The sequence below is a fragment of the Poecile atricapillus genome, chromosome 20 (assembly GCF_030490865.1).
Source record: "Poecile atricapillus isolate bPoeAtr1 chromosome 20, bPoeAtr1.hap1, whole genome shotgun sequence".
NCBI classification, from domain to species: Eukaryota; Metazoa; Chordata; class Aves; order Passeriformes; family Paridae; genus Poecile; species Poecile atricapillus.
The window spans coordinates 3659722-3675478 of NC_081268.1; the positions used below are offsets into that span (position 1 = coordinate 3659722).

At 49.9% G+C, this 15757-nt stretch overlaps 1 protein-coding gene across 2 annotated transcripts in view; it reads right to left on the minus strand.

Moving 5' to 3' along the window:
* The window catches only part of COL5A1 (collagen type V alpha 1 chain), a 138040-nt gene that overhangs the window by 13057 nt on the left and 109226 nt on the right, over positions 1 to 15757 (minus strand). For both annotated transcript variants that reach the window (XM_058853626.1, XM_058853625.1), the window contains exons 38-62: positions 14176 to 14229; positions 12402 to 12509; positions 12150 to 12239; positions 12013 to 12066; positions 11293 to 11400; positions 9974 to 10081; positions 9391 to 9444; positions 8662 to 8715; positions 8378 to 8485; positions 8230 to 8283; positions 8039 to 8146; positions 7882 to 7935; positions 7432 to 7539; positions 6397 to 6450; positions 6193 to 6246; positions 5101 to 5154; positions 4606 to 4659; positions 3863 to 3970; positions 3425 to 3478; positions 3276 to 3329; positions 2683 to 2790; positions 2188 to 2241; positions 1561 to 1596; positions 763 to 816; positions 153 to 411 (exon numbers count right to left, since the gene is read on the minus strand). In XM_058853626.1, coding sequence (XP_058709609.1) covers positions 153 to 411; positions 763 to 816; positions 1561 to 1596; positions 2188 to 2241; positions 2683 to 2790; positions 3276 to 3329; positions 3425 to 3478; positions 3863 to 3970; positions 4606 to 4659; positions 5101 to 5154; positions 6193 to 6246; positions 6397 to 6450; positions 7432 to 7539; positions 7882 to 7935; positions 8039 to 8146; positions 8230 to 8283; positions 8378 to 8485; positions 8662 to 8715; positions 9391 to 9444; positions 9974 to 10081; positions 11293 to 11400; positions 12013 to 12066; positions 12150 to 12239; positions 12402 to 12509; positions 14176 to 14229 — 2005 coding nt within the window. The remainder of the gene's footprint in view (positions 1 to 152; positions 412 to 762; positions 817 to 1560; positions 1597 to 2187; positions 2242 to 2682; positions 2791 to 3275; positions 3330 to 3424; positions 3479 to 3862; positions 3971 to 4605; positions 4660 to 5100; positions 5155 to 6192; positions 6247 to 6396; positions 6451 to 7431; positions 7540 to 7881; positions 7936 to 8038; positions 8147 to 8229; positions 8284 to 8377; positions 8486 to 8661; positions 8716 to 9390; positions 9445 to 9973; positions 10082 to 11292; positions 11401 to 12012; positions 12067 to 12149; positions 12240 to 12401; positions 12510 to 14175; positions 14230 to 15757) is intronic.

Here is a 15757-nt window from a genome sequence, read left to right on the forward strand (position 1 = left end):
TCTCCAATGATATCCATCCCAGATCTACAAATTCCTTTTCCACCAGCCACATCTCCTATGAACTCCCCAAATTCCTCCTCTTCCAACCCTCACTTCTGCGTGGAGCTGGAAAACCCCAGAGTTCCCTGCATTGCCTCCATCCCAGGACACACCATCTGGGAAATCAGGGTGGCAGAGCTGCAGGTCCTTGCAGGTGCGTGCTGGGTTGTGCTGGGTGCCCAAGGGATGCTTCATCTGCTCGATTTCCAGTTTCAAGGAATTCAGGGAGCCGAAGATCTCCTCCATGCCGTCGGCATAGTCCATGTAGTTGTCGGCGTTGCCGTCGTCCAGCAGCTGGCTGGCATCAATGTTCCTCCTGGTCCTCTTGGCAGCCTGGATGGGCAGGGGCTGGATGACTTCTCCAGGAGGACCCTGATTTTTGGGGGAAAAAAAAGACACAACTTCTCATTCCATTGGGAAAAGGACACGAGAGATGGATAAAGCAGCAACATCCCCAAATACACACTGGACGTGGAAAACACCCATGGATGGTGCTGGTAAAACCTCTGGATTCAACATCTTCCACCTCCTTGTCCTCTTCCACCTTCCCATTAATAACTCCTCCCTTCCCACCCTGATTTCTGCCCCAGTGTCTCCAGGAGATTCCAACCCTTTGCTAGGATTGGCAAGGAATCTTTGTCCAGAGATTTTTCTGCTCCCCAAATTCCAGCACCCATGAAGTCTGAAGCTCATTTCATGCTTCATCTTATGGCTTCTACTTACAGGAGGCCCTGGGGGCCCAGGAAGACCTGATTCACCCTTTGGACCTGTGGGACCCTGGATGGAAAAACAAGGGAAAAATCAGGAGTCACTCAGGAGAATTCACCTGGTACTACTATCACATCATTTTAACAGTGCCTGAAACTTCATTTTTGTCCCTTCAGGCACAGAAGAGGAGTCTCCCTGGACTCACATCCCAAGAAAATGGTATTTCTTGGTTATTTTTGGTGTTTAAGATCAAACACCTGGAGTTACAGTCAGATTTTTCTTATGCTTCCTACGGAATGCATAAAATGCGTAAAATCTTTAACTCTCCGAACCAATCCAACAGTTTTGCAAGTCAAATAAAATCTTCAAATTAATAAAACATCGAATTCTGGATGGCAAGAAGACACTGAGAAGTTGCCCAAAAGGAGGAATTTTTAGCTGCTTGCACAGCGGGTCTGCACCATAAAGTTCCAGAGTTTCATTTCTCACAGAGTTCTTCACTTTCCAGCTTCCCACCTCTTGCTTTTCATGGACTATTTTTAATCCCCTGCACTCTCCAGCAGCAGCTTTTCTCCCCAGGACTAATCTCTGGGTTGCTCCTTGTGATCTCTGCTGCTCTGCTCTTCAGGAAAGTGCAGTTGTGGCACAGAAACCTTCCCCAGTTACCATTCCTGGGCTTAAGCAGCCTGGAACGGCCGAGTTTGCTCAGTCCTCGCTGCTAATTGCAGTAATTTTACTGATGAGGGGAGTCCCAGTGTGTCCCACACTCAATAAAACCCCTCAGCCTCTTCCTTGAGCTGTGTCCATACTCACTGATGAGCCTTTAGCACCTTTGGGACCAGGTGGACCCTGCAGAGAGACAAATACAGAAAGGAATCAGTTCATTTCCAAGCAGAGAATTCAGAAAGGAAATTAAAAAAAAAAATTTACTCCTTTTATATTTCCATTTTCCCCATCCACTTGAGCTGGGTGTTGCTTTTATTTGCCAGCTGACAAAAAAGCTTTTGTGGCAGAGCTCCACACTCCTCCAGTGGGGACTGGGAAATCAGCTGGGTGATTCCTGGAATGTGGGGCTGATCCCAGCTCCGTGCTCAGGACACTCAGCTGGGCACCCCAGGGTGCAGCACGAGGCCTTTGGGCATCCAAAAAGGTGATAAAAATCAGCAAAAAGGGCAAGAAATCCCCATGGGATTGTGGATGTTCCAAAAGAAGGGGGCAGAGAAACAGGGTGGGACAATTTCCCGGTGCCTATCTCCCACATCACTTCCAGAGCTCCTGGGACTCATCCAAGTGTTTTTAAAGGGCTCAGCTGAAAAAACCAATTGTGACCAACACCCTCCTACAGTCAGGGCCGTGCTGGGCATTTCTGGGAGCACCAAAGTGGCTCCTGAGGGCCTGTGCAGCTCCCAAGGGATTCCAAGGCCATTGATTGTCACCTACCGGTAATCCTGGGGGCCCTGGAGGTCCGATGGGTCCAGAAGGACCTGTGATACCCTAAAAGACAACAGCAAAATAATATTGGTTTACAGTTCTGGCCTAAAATTACACATCCAACCCCTGCTCACAGGTGACCACCCAGTTTTGGAGGATTCCAGTCCAATCTGGAGCTTTTCCTGGTGTTTAGAGCATGGAAAAGGAAGCTCCTTTCTCATTTAGGCTCACACTTTTTAAGAACCAGCCCTTTAGATGAATATTTAATGGCACCATCCCTTCAAGTCTATTCAACTCTTTCATACGACCCTTGAGAATCTGCTTCCCACTAAAATGGGTCATTTTGGAACAGATCTGTATTTCACACATTGAATAAACCACATTAATATCCCTCAAAAAATGCCAAGGATCTCCTGCCAGGGTTGCCCATCTCTGCTGTGCTGCAACTCCTCGAGGGTACAATACTCCCTTGCACTTTCCATGAAGGTTTTATGGAATATTTACCTGCTCTCCTTTGGGTCCTGCTGAGCCCTGGGGGCCTGGGAGACCTCTGTCACCCTTTTCTCCCTGCTCTCCTGGAGGTCCAATAAGACCAATTAAACCTGGGTGACCCTGGGGGAAAATGGCAGATGTTAATTAGGATTTCTGACTGGAGACAGCAGAGACATTTCTAGACCCAATCCCAAATATCTGAGCTGAGCTGAGAGGAGTTTGTAGCAATCCCTGACACGTGGAAGTAGCAGAGTGGAGCAAAATAGGAGATTTTTATAGCAGAAAATGCTACAAATATCAAAAGAACCTCTGCACTGGAGCAGCTGCTTATTCCCTGGGGTTCTATAAATACATACATGTGACAGAAATGTTTGTAGAGTGCAGAATCTCCCCTGAGATGGGCCAGGGCTCTGCACCTCCACACTCACCCACAGCTCAGCTCCTGGGGGCACACTCAGAGTGCTCCAGCTCTCCTCTAAAGCTGTCACTGGGGCTGGTGACACTCCCCAGCCTCGTCCTGCCAGCTGCAGGACCCCTCTGCAGTGCCATTTGTCCCCCCACACCCCAGCAGGGCTCAGGCAATGGGATCCTGTGTGGATTCTCACCTTCTCCCCTTTAGGACCAGAGTCTCCTTTCAGACCAGGCAAACCCGGAGGGCCCTTTGGGACACGGGGAAAACAAAAGAGGGAATGAATTCATGTCACACTCATTCACCCAGTTCAAAAACTCTTGGAATTGGATGTTCTGGACATACCATTGGGCCTGGAGGACCATCTGGGCCAGGGGATCCTGGGAGACCTTGTTCACCCTGTAAAAGAGTGCAATTCTCTCATCCCCAGTGATAGCAGTGCTCCCAGCTGGGAATATTCTGATTATTCACCTGTGCCAGGGAACGTTTGTCCTGGCTTTTCACAGATGGCAAAAGCAAAAAGATTTATGTTCCTTCCATGCTCAAATCTCTGCTGGAAAAGGGACTTTGTAGGTCAAGGAAAATCACTCCTGCAGAGTGGCTGAAGACCCAAGACTCAAATGAAACATGTGGGAGATGATATTCACCATCCCATTATCCCCATGAAATTTGCTTTATCTGCTGTCAGGCATTCCAGCATGGACAGAGCACTGGGAAGAGGCATCTCCCAAGCAGGTGGGATACAGGAACAAACCTGAGCTTTCTCAAAGTGGGAATACTCACAACTGGACCAGGAATCCCACGAAGGCCATCGGGGCCAGGCTTCCCTGGAGCACCTTGGGGACCAATGGGCCCAGTCTTCCCAGGAGGTCCTTCCAAACCAGCTTCCCCCTGGATGGGGAGGCAGGGTGTTGAATTTGTGTTGGGACATAAGCTGGTTTTGTGAGATGGTGCCAGGAGGGCATGGAGTGGATGCAGATCCATGCAAAGCACATGAAACTTTCTGCTCTTTGAGTTTCCTGCTGCTCCCTCCAGCTCAGGCACTCTCCAAACTCCTTCAGTTTCCAGCCTTGCCTGAGTTCCAGCAGGAGCTGCTCTTTGGCTCTGGGACACCCATCCATGCATCCTCCCTCCCCTGTGCTGCCACAACGGGATCTGTAATTTCCAATCCCATCTCCATTTCCCCAGCACTCCCACCCAAACAATCCCAGCCCATTAATGCCGTGTTCGCCCTGGGAAAGGACACGGGGCTGTGCACACCCCATTATTTACAACACATTAAATTGCCAAATATAGCACTTGGATGTTTCAAACGAAAGAAAACATTCCCATGACCTTACCAAGCCCTAATTATCTCCACAGAGCTTGTTAAGGGCTGAAACATAAGCTCAGATTTGAGGCCAGTGGCCCCAAATTCAGGCTAATTTGCTGTAACACGCAGCAAAATCAACTCCCTGCCTTGGCAGAGGGAGCTCCTCTTGGAGTATCAAGGACACAGCACAAGTGGAATCCCATTCAGCTCTTACCTTGGCTCCTTTCTCTCCTTGCCTTCCTTCGGGACCAGCTGGACCAGGAGGGCCCTAAAGAAAGCCCAGAATAGATGGGAAACACAATCAGATCCTGCTGATCTGCAATGGTCCAGTGGAATTAGCAAAATGATGCTCCGGCCACAGGGAAGGAGACAAAATGGAGACAAATATCCCTGAAAAGCTTTTTAAATTATCTCCTTGCTAAATGAATCCCTGGGTTCTGCCACAAGGCAGGAAGAACAGGAATACCTCATCCTTGGATTTTCTTTGGGCTGTTAATATCCTTAAAAAAAAAAAATCCATGGGATTTGCCTGGCAGCTTCCCATCAATTTCCAACGGCTGTGGTTGGTGCATCATTTTATTTTTTTTTTTAATTATCACATATTTTACATGGTATTTACACAACATTTATTGTAGACTTAGTAACAACATGAGTTTAAAAAAATTAATAGAAATGCATTTGGGAAAATCTCCCTTAGCAACCAACTCACCCTTTTTCCAGGGGGTCCGGAGGGGCCTGGCTCTCCCGTGGGCCCAGGGGAGCCCTGCAGGGAGAGAGGGGAGGGGAACAAGCCATGAGTGCCCCATGGATGTGGGAAAGAGCAGCCAGAGCTCAGCCAGGCCCTGCAGGTTGTGCTGAGCCTGGGTGTGGGAGGTCAGGAGAACTCCCAGCCAGCACCTCCTGGGGTGCAGATGGGATCCTGGTTTAACCCTTCCTACCACGGAATGCCAGAAGGCTGGGAAAAGCTACAGTCAAAGGCTTGGATGCTGTTTCTACAGGAGACAGTTAATGCTTTCAGGATGTAGAGCTAAATCTGGATGGATGGATGATGGATGGATGGATGGATGATGGATGGATGGATGGATGGATGATGGATGGATGGATGGATGATGGATGGATGGATGGATGATGGATGGATGGATGGATGGATGATGGATGGATGATGGATGATGGATGATGGATGGATGATGGATGGATGATGGATGGATGATGGATGGATGATGGATGAATGATGGATGATGGATGATGGATGATGGATGATGGATGGATGGATGATGGATGGATGATGGATGATGGATGGATGGATGATGGATGGATGGATGATGGATGGATGATGGATGATGGATGGATGGATGATGGATGAGGGATGGATGGATGATGGATGATGGATGATGGATGGATGATGGATGGATGGATGGATGGATGGATGATGGATGGATGGATGAGGGATGAGGGATGGATGGATGGATGATGGATGGATGGATGGATGGATGAGGGATGAGGGATGGATGAGGGATGGATGAGGGATGGATGAGGGATGGATGGATGAGGGATGGATGGATGAGGGATGGATGGATGAGGGATGGATGGATGAGGGATGATGGATGGATCATGGATGGATGGATGGATCATGGATGGATGGATGGATCATGGATGGATGGATGACACAGCAGAGAATGAGATTTTCAGTAGACAATTCCCAGTGGGAAATTCTGGTGGGAATGAGAGGCTCAGTGTCCCTGGAGCTGATTCAGAGCCACGGGCACTGTGGGGAACAGCTCTCCTCTCTCCAGGTACTCACAGTCTGTCCAGGTTCACCATCATCACCTTTGTCACCGGGGGGACCATCTTGACCCTAAAGAGGGAGGGAAAAAGGAACAAGGAGGTTTTTTTAGGGTGTGAATGGAGCTGAGCAGAGGAAATGTAAGGGGAGCTGCTGGGAATGAGCAGCACAGCTGAGTTTCACCACACCAGGAGGAGAAAGCTCAGTGAGACCAACACTTACAGCTGGGCCAGGCTCTCCAGGAGGACCAGGGTCACCAGGGAAACCAACTGGACCCTGCAAAGAGAGAAGAATATTCCCAAGTCAGAGACGTTGTACCTGGAGAGCTCCAGTGACAACATGGGGAGCCACCCAATGGAGTAAAACCCCAATCTCTGCAATCACAACCCATCTCAGCAGCTGCAGTGATTTCACCCTGTCCCAGCCAGTCCAGAGCTGCATCCTGGCTACCAGAGCTCCAAAGGCAACACAGGGACTTCCATCCCAGTTTTTCAGAAATCCTTTGGCTGGGTGACAGCAGAATCCTCCCAGCTTTGGCAACGTGCAGATTGGAAGGTTTTGCTTCTGCAAATGTGTGACATTTTGCACAGGAGGAGCCTCTCAGAGCATTTAATGACTGAAACACTTCACCATTCTTCCCCATACAATGTCTGTCGGGTGCTTCACATGACTCCAGGAGCAGCCTGCTTCCCATCACAGATATCCCAAATCCCATCTGTTAGGAAGGATGACTAAACTCCCCTGCCTCCTCTGCTTCTTTGTGCCATCCTGCCTTATCTCATCAGAACTTTCAAGCATCAGAGAAGCCTGTAAGATAAACCCTGTACCATTGTCCCCTGGTAAAATCAGCAGAGCTCCACTGGCTTCACCAGAGCTGTAGAAATTAGCAGCAGCAGGGAGCTGGGTGTGCAGGTAATTCCCAAATCAAATAAATCTCCTTGATCTTATTTTGGAAGTTCTGCTCTGGTGCAGAAGACCTTGGAAAGCTAAAAACACAAAGTGATCCTACTGCAGCTCCTCTCCATGGGGTGAGATTCCTGATAGCCTGCAAAAAGCACTGATAATTCCAGTATTTCTGGGAAATATGGGATTTTTCCCTCATCAGGACCCTAAAGAAAGGGGCTGAGATCATGGATCACCAGAGGAACAATTCCATGGTTAGGAAACAATTTTGAATTTCCACAGGTATCTCTGGGAACATCTTTTCATGCAGAAATCTCTGCTGGCAAGGCAAGGCAAGACTGAGGGGGTACTTACAGGGCTGCCTTTGGGGCCATCATCACCTGGAGGGCCTTTGGGGCCAGGTGGACCAGCAGCACCAGAGGGACCTGCTTCCCCCTTTTCACCTCTTTCACCTTTAGGACCCTGTAAAGAAAAAAACCAAAACTTTTATTATCCAGGAACAAAAAAAAATCCCCTACTGATCTCTAATTATCCTTTAATCAATTCTGAGCAAGAAGCTCTATTTGTGTCTCCAAACACAAGGACATGATTTAACAGTCCCTTCCCACAAGGACTGAGTGGTGCTCATGGTGTTCAGCCGTGGGTAGCCCAGATTTGGTGACTAAACGTGATCCTATAAATACCCAGGAACGTGGCAATGTGTCATCAATACCCAAATCCAGGACAGGCCTGGTTCAGTCCCTGCTGTCCCATCCACATCCACACCTCTCCAGCACTTCCATGCCTCTCCCAGGGGGCACTTACCGGCAGGCCAACCTCTCCAGGGAGACCAGGCTCACCAGATTCCCCAGGTTCACCCTGCACAGGGAAAAAGAGGATGGAAATATTCACCTTTCTGCAGGGGGATGAGCTTTCTGCTGGCACAGCAAGCTCCTGCTTCAGGCTCGTCTGGGTGCTTTACCTTCTCTCCTACTGCACCAGGATTTCCTATTCCTCCAGGAGGACCCTGTGGACCATCTGCTCCTGGTGGCCCAGATGGACCTCTGGGTCCTGGTGGGCCTGGTGGACCCTGAGAGAAAAGGAGGACCAAATTTCAGATGTGTTTCTCAGAGCATTGCCAGTGAGGAAAAAAGAAATATGGAAGACCCTTACCATCTGCCCAACGTCACCCGTTTCTCCCTTCTCCCCAGGTGGTCCAGGCAGGCCCTGTGGAGGTGCAGAGGATGAATTTTAGCTGTGAACATCTCAGCTGAGCCCCAGCTCTCACCACCCTAAACCCTCCCTGGATGCTGCAAATCACCTGCAAGCCCACGGGGCCGGGGGGACCGGGGAAACCTCGGGGTCCTTCGTCTCCTTTCTGCCCAAAGAGGCCTTGCTGTCCTCGGGGCCCGGGCTCTCCATCAGCTCCCTACAAGGAAAGGCTCTGATCAGCCCAGGACACACGTGGGGCCACACAAACCCCATCCCACCACACCCTGCTTGTGTTGGCAGCAGCAGTGCCAGGCAGGAATCATTCCAGTGCTTCCCAGGAAGCTTTTTTGGGGAAAAAAAAGAGGATTTCTGCTAATAGGGAGCAATACTCACAGCTGGGCCAGGCTGACCAATTGGACCCTGAGGACCGGTGGGGCCTGGGGGACCCTGTCACACAAAAGAAATGTCAGTGTTAGGAGCAGAGTGACAAATTCACCTGGAAAAAGGTGAATTCCTTCAACACAATCTCCATTAAAACTGCATTAATTCCCAAAAGAGAGATGGAGAACAGGGCCAGGTCTCCCTGGGCACCCCAGCACTCCTCAGCCCTGGTGCCAGTGGAGAGCAGACACATCCAAACACATTTTTGCTGCAGCAAAGCAATGTCAGCACTCAGCCCTAACTCCTGGGTAACTCATGTTCCTCAGGCTCTGGGCAGCACATACAGGGTGTGGAACTGAAATTACCACAGAATTACAGGATGGTTTGGGTTGGAAGAGACTTAAAAAATCTCCTGGTCCACCCGTCTGTCAAAAGCAGAGACATCTTCAACTAAATCAGAAAGGGAACTTCAGCCAAAGACTCAACTTTGATGGCAGCACTGCCCATATTTCACAGATATTTCCATGCTAAGTGGGTGATGTGGAAATATCTCAGTGTTCCTGGGAGCTGGAGGCTCCCACTTGAGGCTCTCACTCTTTTTTTACATCATGTGGGTATTTGATGAAGCAGAGAAGATGAATCAACATTAGAAAATGATGTAAATTTAATTTCTATTTCCAGCAAGTCACACAACGAACCACGGTCAAGAGAAGCAGCTACAGCAGAGTCCCCTCCACTCACCTGCTCACCCTTGTCACCTTTGCTGCCCTTCTGCCCAGGCTCCCCGATCTCACCCTGCCAGGAACAAAGGGACAACATTAATCCCCCACCACTCAACATCCCAACATCCCAGCAACAGCCCTGTGTGTCTGCATCCTCACCACAAATCCCACAGGGACACGCCACAGTGGGCTGAATCATTCCAGAGATTTGGCCACCCCAGGTGCAACCAAACCCTTTTCCATCCCTCAATCCCTCGGCTGCCACGAGATGCAAGAAGCTGAGCCTGTGAGCAGCCACGAGGGATTTGTCCCAGCTGATGTTTCCCGGGAATCCTCCACTCCAGAGGGGCTTAATGACAGAGAGGGTAAAGGGAATAAATTTGGAGAGGCTGGGCATCTGTGGGCAGGCACCTGCTACAGGTTTGGGGGAGGCAAACTGGATTTCAGGGAATTTTGTGGGAATGTGTGAATCATCCCATGGGACTGTGAGTTCCATAAAAATCCTCCAGCAGCACATCCCACCCAACTGTGGGATGCACCGCGGTGGAAACGTTGCCCAGTTCCTTGCCAGAGTGACCCCACGCAGCAGGAGCTGTCCCCACCTTGTCTCCATCCTCTCCAGGAGGTCCAACAGGACCTGCTGGGCCCGGCAGTCCCACGGGGCCCTGGATGCCATCCCGGCCAGCCGGTCCTTGGGGACCCTTCTCCCCCTGGAAGCAGAAAAACAGGCAGGTCACACCCAGAGCTCTCCAACCGAGCAATTACAGCTCATTCTGGTTTTATTCAGCTGCTAATGACTCCTGGCTGGGTTGGAACAGAGAAGCTGGTTCCAGCTGATATTTCATCTGTGCTCCTTGTCTGAAACGAGACAAAACTTCTGTCTTGAGGGATAATGAAAAGAACAAACAAATGTAAGCAGTGAATACCCAGATCACAGCTGCAATTTCACTGCTACAGCAACATAATCTGATTTAATCTGAACCCTCTGCCATCTCTGTCTGGATGACAAACAAGACCCCAAGTAATTTTTACTCCCACAAGCCAATTTTTGCTGATTCTGGTCCTGGCTGCCCCAGCACTCACTGCTGCTCCCTCCCTGGCTGACCCCCAACTAAGGGGGGCTCTCAGGAGGCCCATCCTGAGATTCAGGACAAATAAAACCACCTGAAGTGAATAAAACAATCTTTGTGTCAACATCTACTTGCACTCCTTTGAGCAGGAGCCTTCAATCAAATTTGTTTGTTTACAGGAACTGAACAGTGAATATTTTCCAGTTTCTGCACCCATAATTGAATTGCATCCGAATCCTGGGTGCTCTCCTCTAAATAAATTAGATGCCACATAAATTGCCTATTCATCCCTGCCCTGACTGACACATCCTGTAGGTACTCAGCAGGACAGATGTTCCTCAGACTGATCCATCAGGAAATTCTCGCCTCTGGATTTGCTGCTGGAGTTCCTAACAAACCAGCAAGCGTGGCTGATAAACATTTCTGATATCAACCCACCAATATCAGTGCACCACCAGAGCAGCCTGATATCCCCAAAGCCACCTCTGGCTGGTTTTGCTGCTGGGGCTGGCTCAGCTCTCTGCCCACAGGCCTGGCCTCTGGCTGTTTGTCAGCAGGAGGTGACACAGGCTGTGTGTCACCTTTTCAGCCCCCAGGCCTTCCTGTCGCCCGAGGACAGTGGGTCCCTGGGGTCACAGCCAGGGGTGTCACCAACGGGGCACTTGAGCAGCTGGCATTCAGTGGTTTGATGTGCTCCAGATCAGAAAATTCCTCTCTAACTGAATTCCTTCCTAACTGAATTCCTTATTTTTTATGATTTAAATCTCCACAAGGACTGGTTCCACGCCCAGCTCCCCACTGTACACATCTCCAGCTGTCCCACAACTGGACATCTCCATACTGGTACTTACTGGAGCTCCCTTTTCACCTGCAGGTCCTGGAGGTCCCTGAGGGCCAGGTCTCCCTGGCAATCCTATGGGGCCAGCTGATCCTGCAGGGCCACGCTCCCCTGGAGAGCCCTGGTGGGAGGAGGAGGAGGAGGAGGAAAGGAGCATTAATTGCAGTATCAACCTTCACCCATGCCCAGGCAGAGAGAAATCCAAGCTCTTCATCCATGTTTGTGCACATTTGATGGGATAACTGCCACATGAAGAGTTGGTAGCACCAGCCTAAGGGGCCCTGCAGATCGGTTTTTTGAATTAAAATGCCTGTAAGGGCTGGATTCTCCTCTGGATTGTGCAGAGAGCTCAGTTCCTGGGGACACATAAACAGCCTGGAACAAGAGCATGAGCCACTTCACAGCCAGCAGGGAGGGTTGGATGATGAATGTTTCCTTCCAGGAGGGTGGCCCTGAGCAGGGATCTCAAGTGAAGACAACTTCCAGAGGGAAAGCAGGTGGATTAGAAACAAAATCCTGGATGTCCTGAACCCCTGCAGTTCCCTCAGCCTGTCACGTACGCCCACAGCTGACCCCACAAAATTACTGAGCTGTTACACACAGGGCTTGTAAAGGAAAGGAACATCCAGGGAGTCGTCAGGAAAATGGGGATAAAGCCTGGAGCTGTGACTAACCCCAGCCTGGCCCTGCCAAGCTTGTAAATGGTGGTGCCTGCAAGGACAGGGATACTCACGGCTGGGCCTGGAGGGCCTGGGGGACCTTCATTGCCTTTCAGCCCTGGAGAACCCTGCAGGAAGGAAAACAAAGTTATTTGGGGAGAGGGACAACGGGGAATTCTCCAGCTGGAGGGAGCCAACAGCCTCTACTCACAATGGGGCCGGGGAGGCCTCGTTCTCCAGGGAATCCTCTCAATCCGGGGGGACCGTCCTTCCCTGGGAGGCCAGCAGGACCAGGATCCCCCTGCAAGGACAGGGAGAAAGAGCTGAGCACCTGCACATCCCATGGAGGCCCAGCTCCTCCCCTCAGCCTCCAGCTGCCATGAGGCAGAAGCTCCATTTCTCTTCTGAACCATCCTCTCCATCTCCAGGGAGGGCAGCAAGGAGGGTGAATTCCAGTCCCTACCTTGGTCCCTTCTTTTCCAGTGAGGCCAGGAAGGCCCTGTTCACCCGGGGGACCTGGAGGGCCTGGATGGCCCCGCTCACCCATGGGCCCAGTCTCACCAGTTGGACCCTGGAAAAAACCAGTCGGAGAAAATGGGGTGGGTATTGGCAGAACAACTGAGGAAGGGAAAAGTGCAGGGTATCAGTTTAGTCCTTTGGGCTGTAATGGCATGGAAAATCTGCCTTTCAGTGCCACCAGCAATCCCTGGAGAGATTCCCCCTCTGGCATCGACAGGAATTTCCACATTCTGGAAATGGCCAACACCACCCTCGGCAGACTGGGAACCTCTGGAGGAGAGCAAATTTCACCCAAATGAGATGTTAACACTACAACTATTATGCTTAGCTTTTCCTTTTTAATTGAAAACTTCCTAAGCACTCTCCAACTCTGCTGATTCCTGCTCGGAAGGGGCATAAATAATGCATGAGGCTCGCAGTCCCTGGCAATTAGCGGCTGCCTCTGTGCCCTCCGAGGGCACTCAAGGTGACAAGTGTCACCCAGGGCTCCCCAAAGGCCAGCTTTTAGGACGACAAAAGCCAGGTGCACAAAACCACCATGTCCCTGCCCTTGGGTGGCTTTGGGGACAGGGCTGTAACTCATGTCCTGCTGCAGGGGGGCACTCAGGGCACCAGAGCTCACTCAGCAGCCACAGATCACAGCAACTACGCCCAGCAGAGCCCCAAGAAACTACCACCGAACCTCATTTGCACTTGAGAAGACAGACAGAGCCATCGGGGAATTGCCCCTAATCAGGGAATTTACAAATCAGGGACTTTATGCTGTCATTAGAGAGGACAAATTAATTACTTTCTAATTAAAGAGCTGCTCCCCAGCAGTTCAGGGAAGAAGGCTCGAGTTGAAGCCCAGTCCTGCTCGGTGTAGGCTCACTGGAAGTTGTGCTTGTTCTCACATTGCACAGAGCTCGTGGTGACTGAGAGCAGAGCAGAGCAGAGCAGCCCAGCTCTGGCAGAGCCTGGCTCAGATGTGAGCAGGATGATTTTCCTCACAGTGACATGGAAGAGCTTGTTACAAACTCTGTTTGTAAGCAAAGTTACCATGGAAGAGCACTCCGGCATCACGTTTGCTCTGCCCTGACCACCAGCAGCTGCACAGCCCGTGGACATCTCATTTAACTCCCTGTCAGCTTCAGGTCTTTGAGCTGGATTGGTGTTTTTCAGCTGGGTTGGTGTTTTTCAGCTGGTTGGTGTTTTTCAGCTGGATTGGTTTTTTTCAGCTGGATTGGTTTTTTTCAGCTGGGTTGGTTTTTTTCAGCTGGTTTGTGTTTTTCAGCTGGGTTGGTTTTTTTCAGCTGGATTGGTGTTTTTCAGCTGGATTGTGTTTTTGAGCTGGATTGGTGTTTTTCAGCTGGGTTGGTGTTTTTCAGCTGGGTTGGTTTTTTTCAGCTGGGTTGGTGTTTTTCAGCTGGTTGGTGTTTTTCAGCTGGATTGGTGTTTTTCAGCTGGGTTGGTGTTTTTCAGCTGGGTTCCCACCCTACACAGGTTTTCCAGCAGGGTGGTTGTGCTGAGTTCACAGGAACCACCTCATCCACCTCATTCACCCCATCCCAGCCCCTGAGCAAGGTGAGCTGGGGCCAGGGGGGATTTCACACCTGCCTCAGGAATTCCAAAGCCACCTGACAAGGCTTTGCCTTCCCTGGAAAAGGAATCCCTGCTGCACAAGCAGCTCCAGTTGAACCAGTGAAGACCAGCTGCAGGGATGAGCATTTGCTTCTTACCTGAGGTCCTACCACACCAGGGGGGCCTGGAGGGCCAGTCTTGCCTTGGAAACCCTGTTGGAGAAAGGGAAAAGACAAAGAGGTGACACTTCTGCCAAGGACTCCTCCTGTGAGGGTCACACTGCCACCAACTGTTCCTCCCCCAGTGAAACCCCTGACCAGGGTGGGCACCCGGAGGAAAAAGAAATAAGAAATCAAAGAGAAAGTGGGAGAAATGTCTTTGTACATTTATAAAGGGTGAAGCAGAGGAAGAAGAAGGGATTCTCAAAGCTCAGCTCTGCTGTTTGGATGGAGCTGTTGTGGTTTGGCCATATATATTTTATATATATAAAAAAAATGTTATGCTTGTAAAACTATAGAGGAAATGGCAATTAAAAATGCCATTAATGACTATTAAATGCCTCTTAAAAATCAGTGTGAATTTCTTCATGCTGAGCAATTCTTTAAAGCTATTTCCCTTATCCTGCTCCCCATTCTGGTGCTGATTCAGGCTCGGTTCTGTCTCAGCTCAGCTCCCAGAAGCTCAGGGGCAGCACCACAACCCGTGGGGGCTGAGTGAAGCTTTATCTCCTCCATCAAGATGTGCTGAAAGGAACCACAGCCGTGTTTGTCTCCGAAGGCTGATGAGCAGGGAAGCCTCCATGACAGCTCCTTCCAATGGAATTTTGAAGAGTGACAATGAGGAACTCTCACCACTGCAACTGTTTGGCTCTCCCAGGCTACTCCTTAAAAAGTACATTAATTATTCTTGTTACTCCAGCCTGCTGACAGCCTTGAGGAATGGCATTTAGGGCACAAGGGCTATTTTCTCATTGCCACAAAAGAGGATCAGATAAATCCCATGCCAACACTAGCCTGTCATGCTTAAATAACTCCTCCATGCTATTCTGGCTGCCTGCAGATCAGAAAATATCCTGTCACTGATGGGGAAATGGCAAAATATCCTTGGGAAATGAAAGTGCAATTTAAACTCTTATCACAGACAAGTATTTAGAGCATTTCTGTGCAGGACTTTCCTTATTAACCTGAAGAAAGGGGTTTCCTTTTGTACTCTTTGAGCCTTGGGCACAGAGGTTTTAGAATCTGTCACAATTTTTTAAGAGCCAATCTTTGCAAATCTAATATGGCCAAATATCTCAGTGTGCCTGTTTGCTGCTGAGTGGGAACTTAAACAAGGGGAAGTGTTTGACACAGAGATTTCAATCTTGCACGAAGGTACACTGCACTCATCAGGCTACGGACGTAGAAAGAGCATTTCATTCATTTTTATGCTTCTTTCCTTGCTTTATTTGCACTGTGAGGGGAAAAGGGGGACAAAAAAGGGACTTCTGCTGCCTAGGTCTGCAGGGGAAAGTGATCTCTGCAAGGTTGATGGCACAGGTTAACAGAGATTCTGTTTCCTGGGAGAGGCAAATTGAGGAAAGCTATTAGGGAGAACTTTCAGACCCCATAATAATTAAAAGACCATTCTCCATTCCTTGCTGCAGACTTGGAGGCTGATGCTTTTGATTCCAGTCTCAGAAGCTGATGACAGCAGAGGCTGTCAAACTTCTCATTTCGAAATTTCACCTTGGCTGGAGGT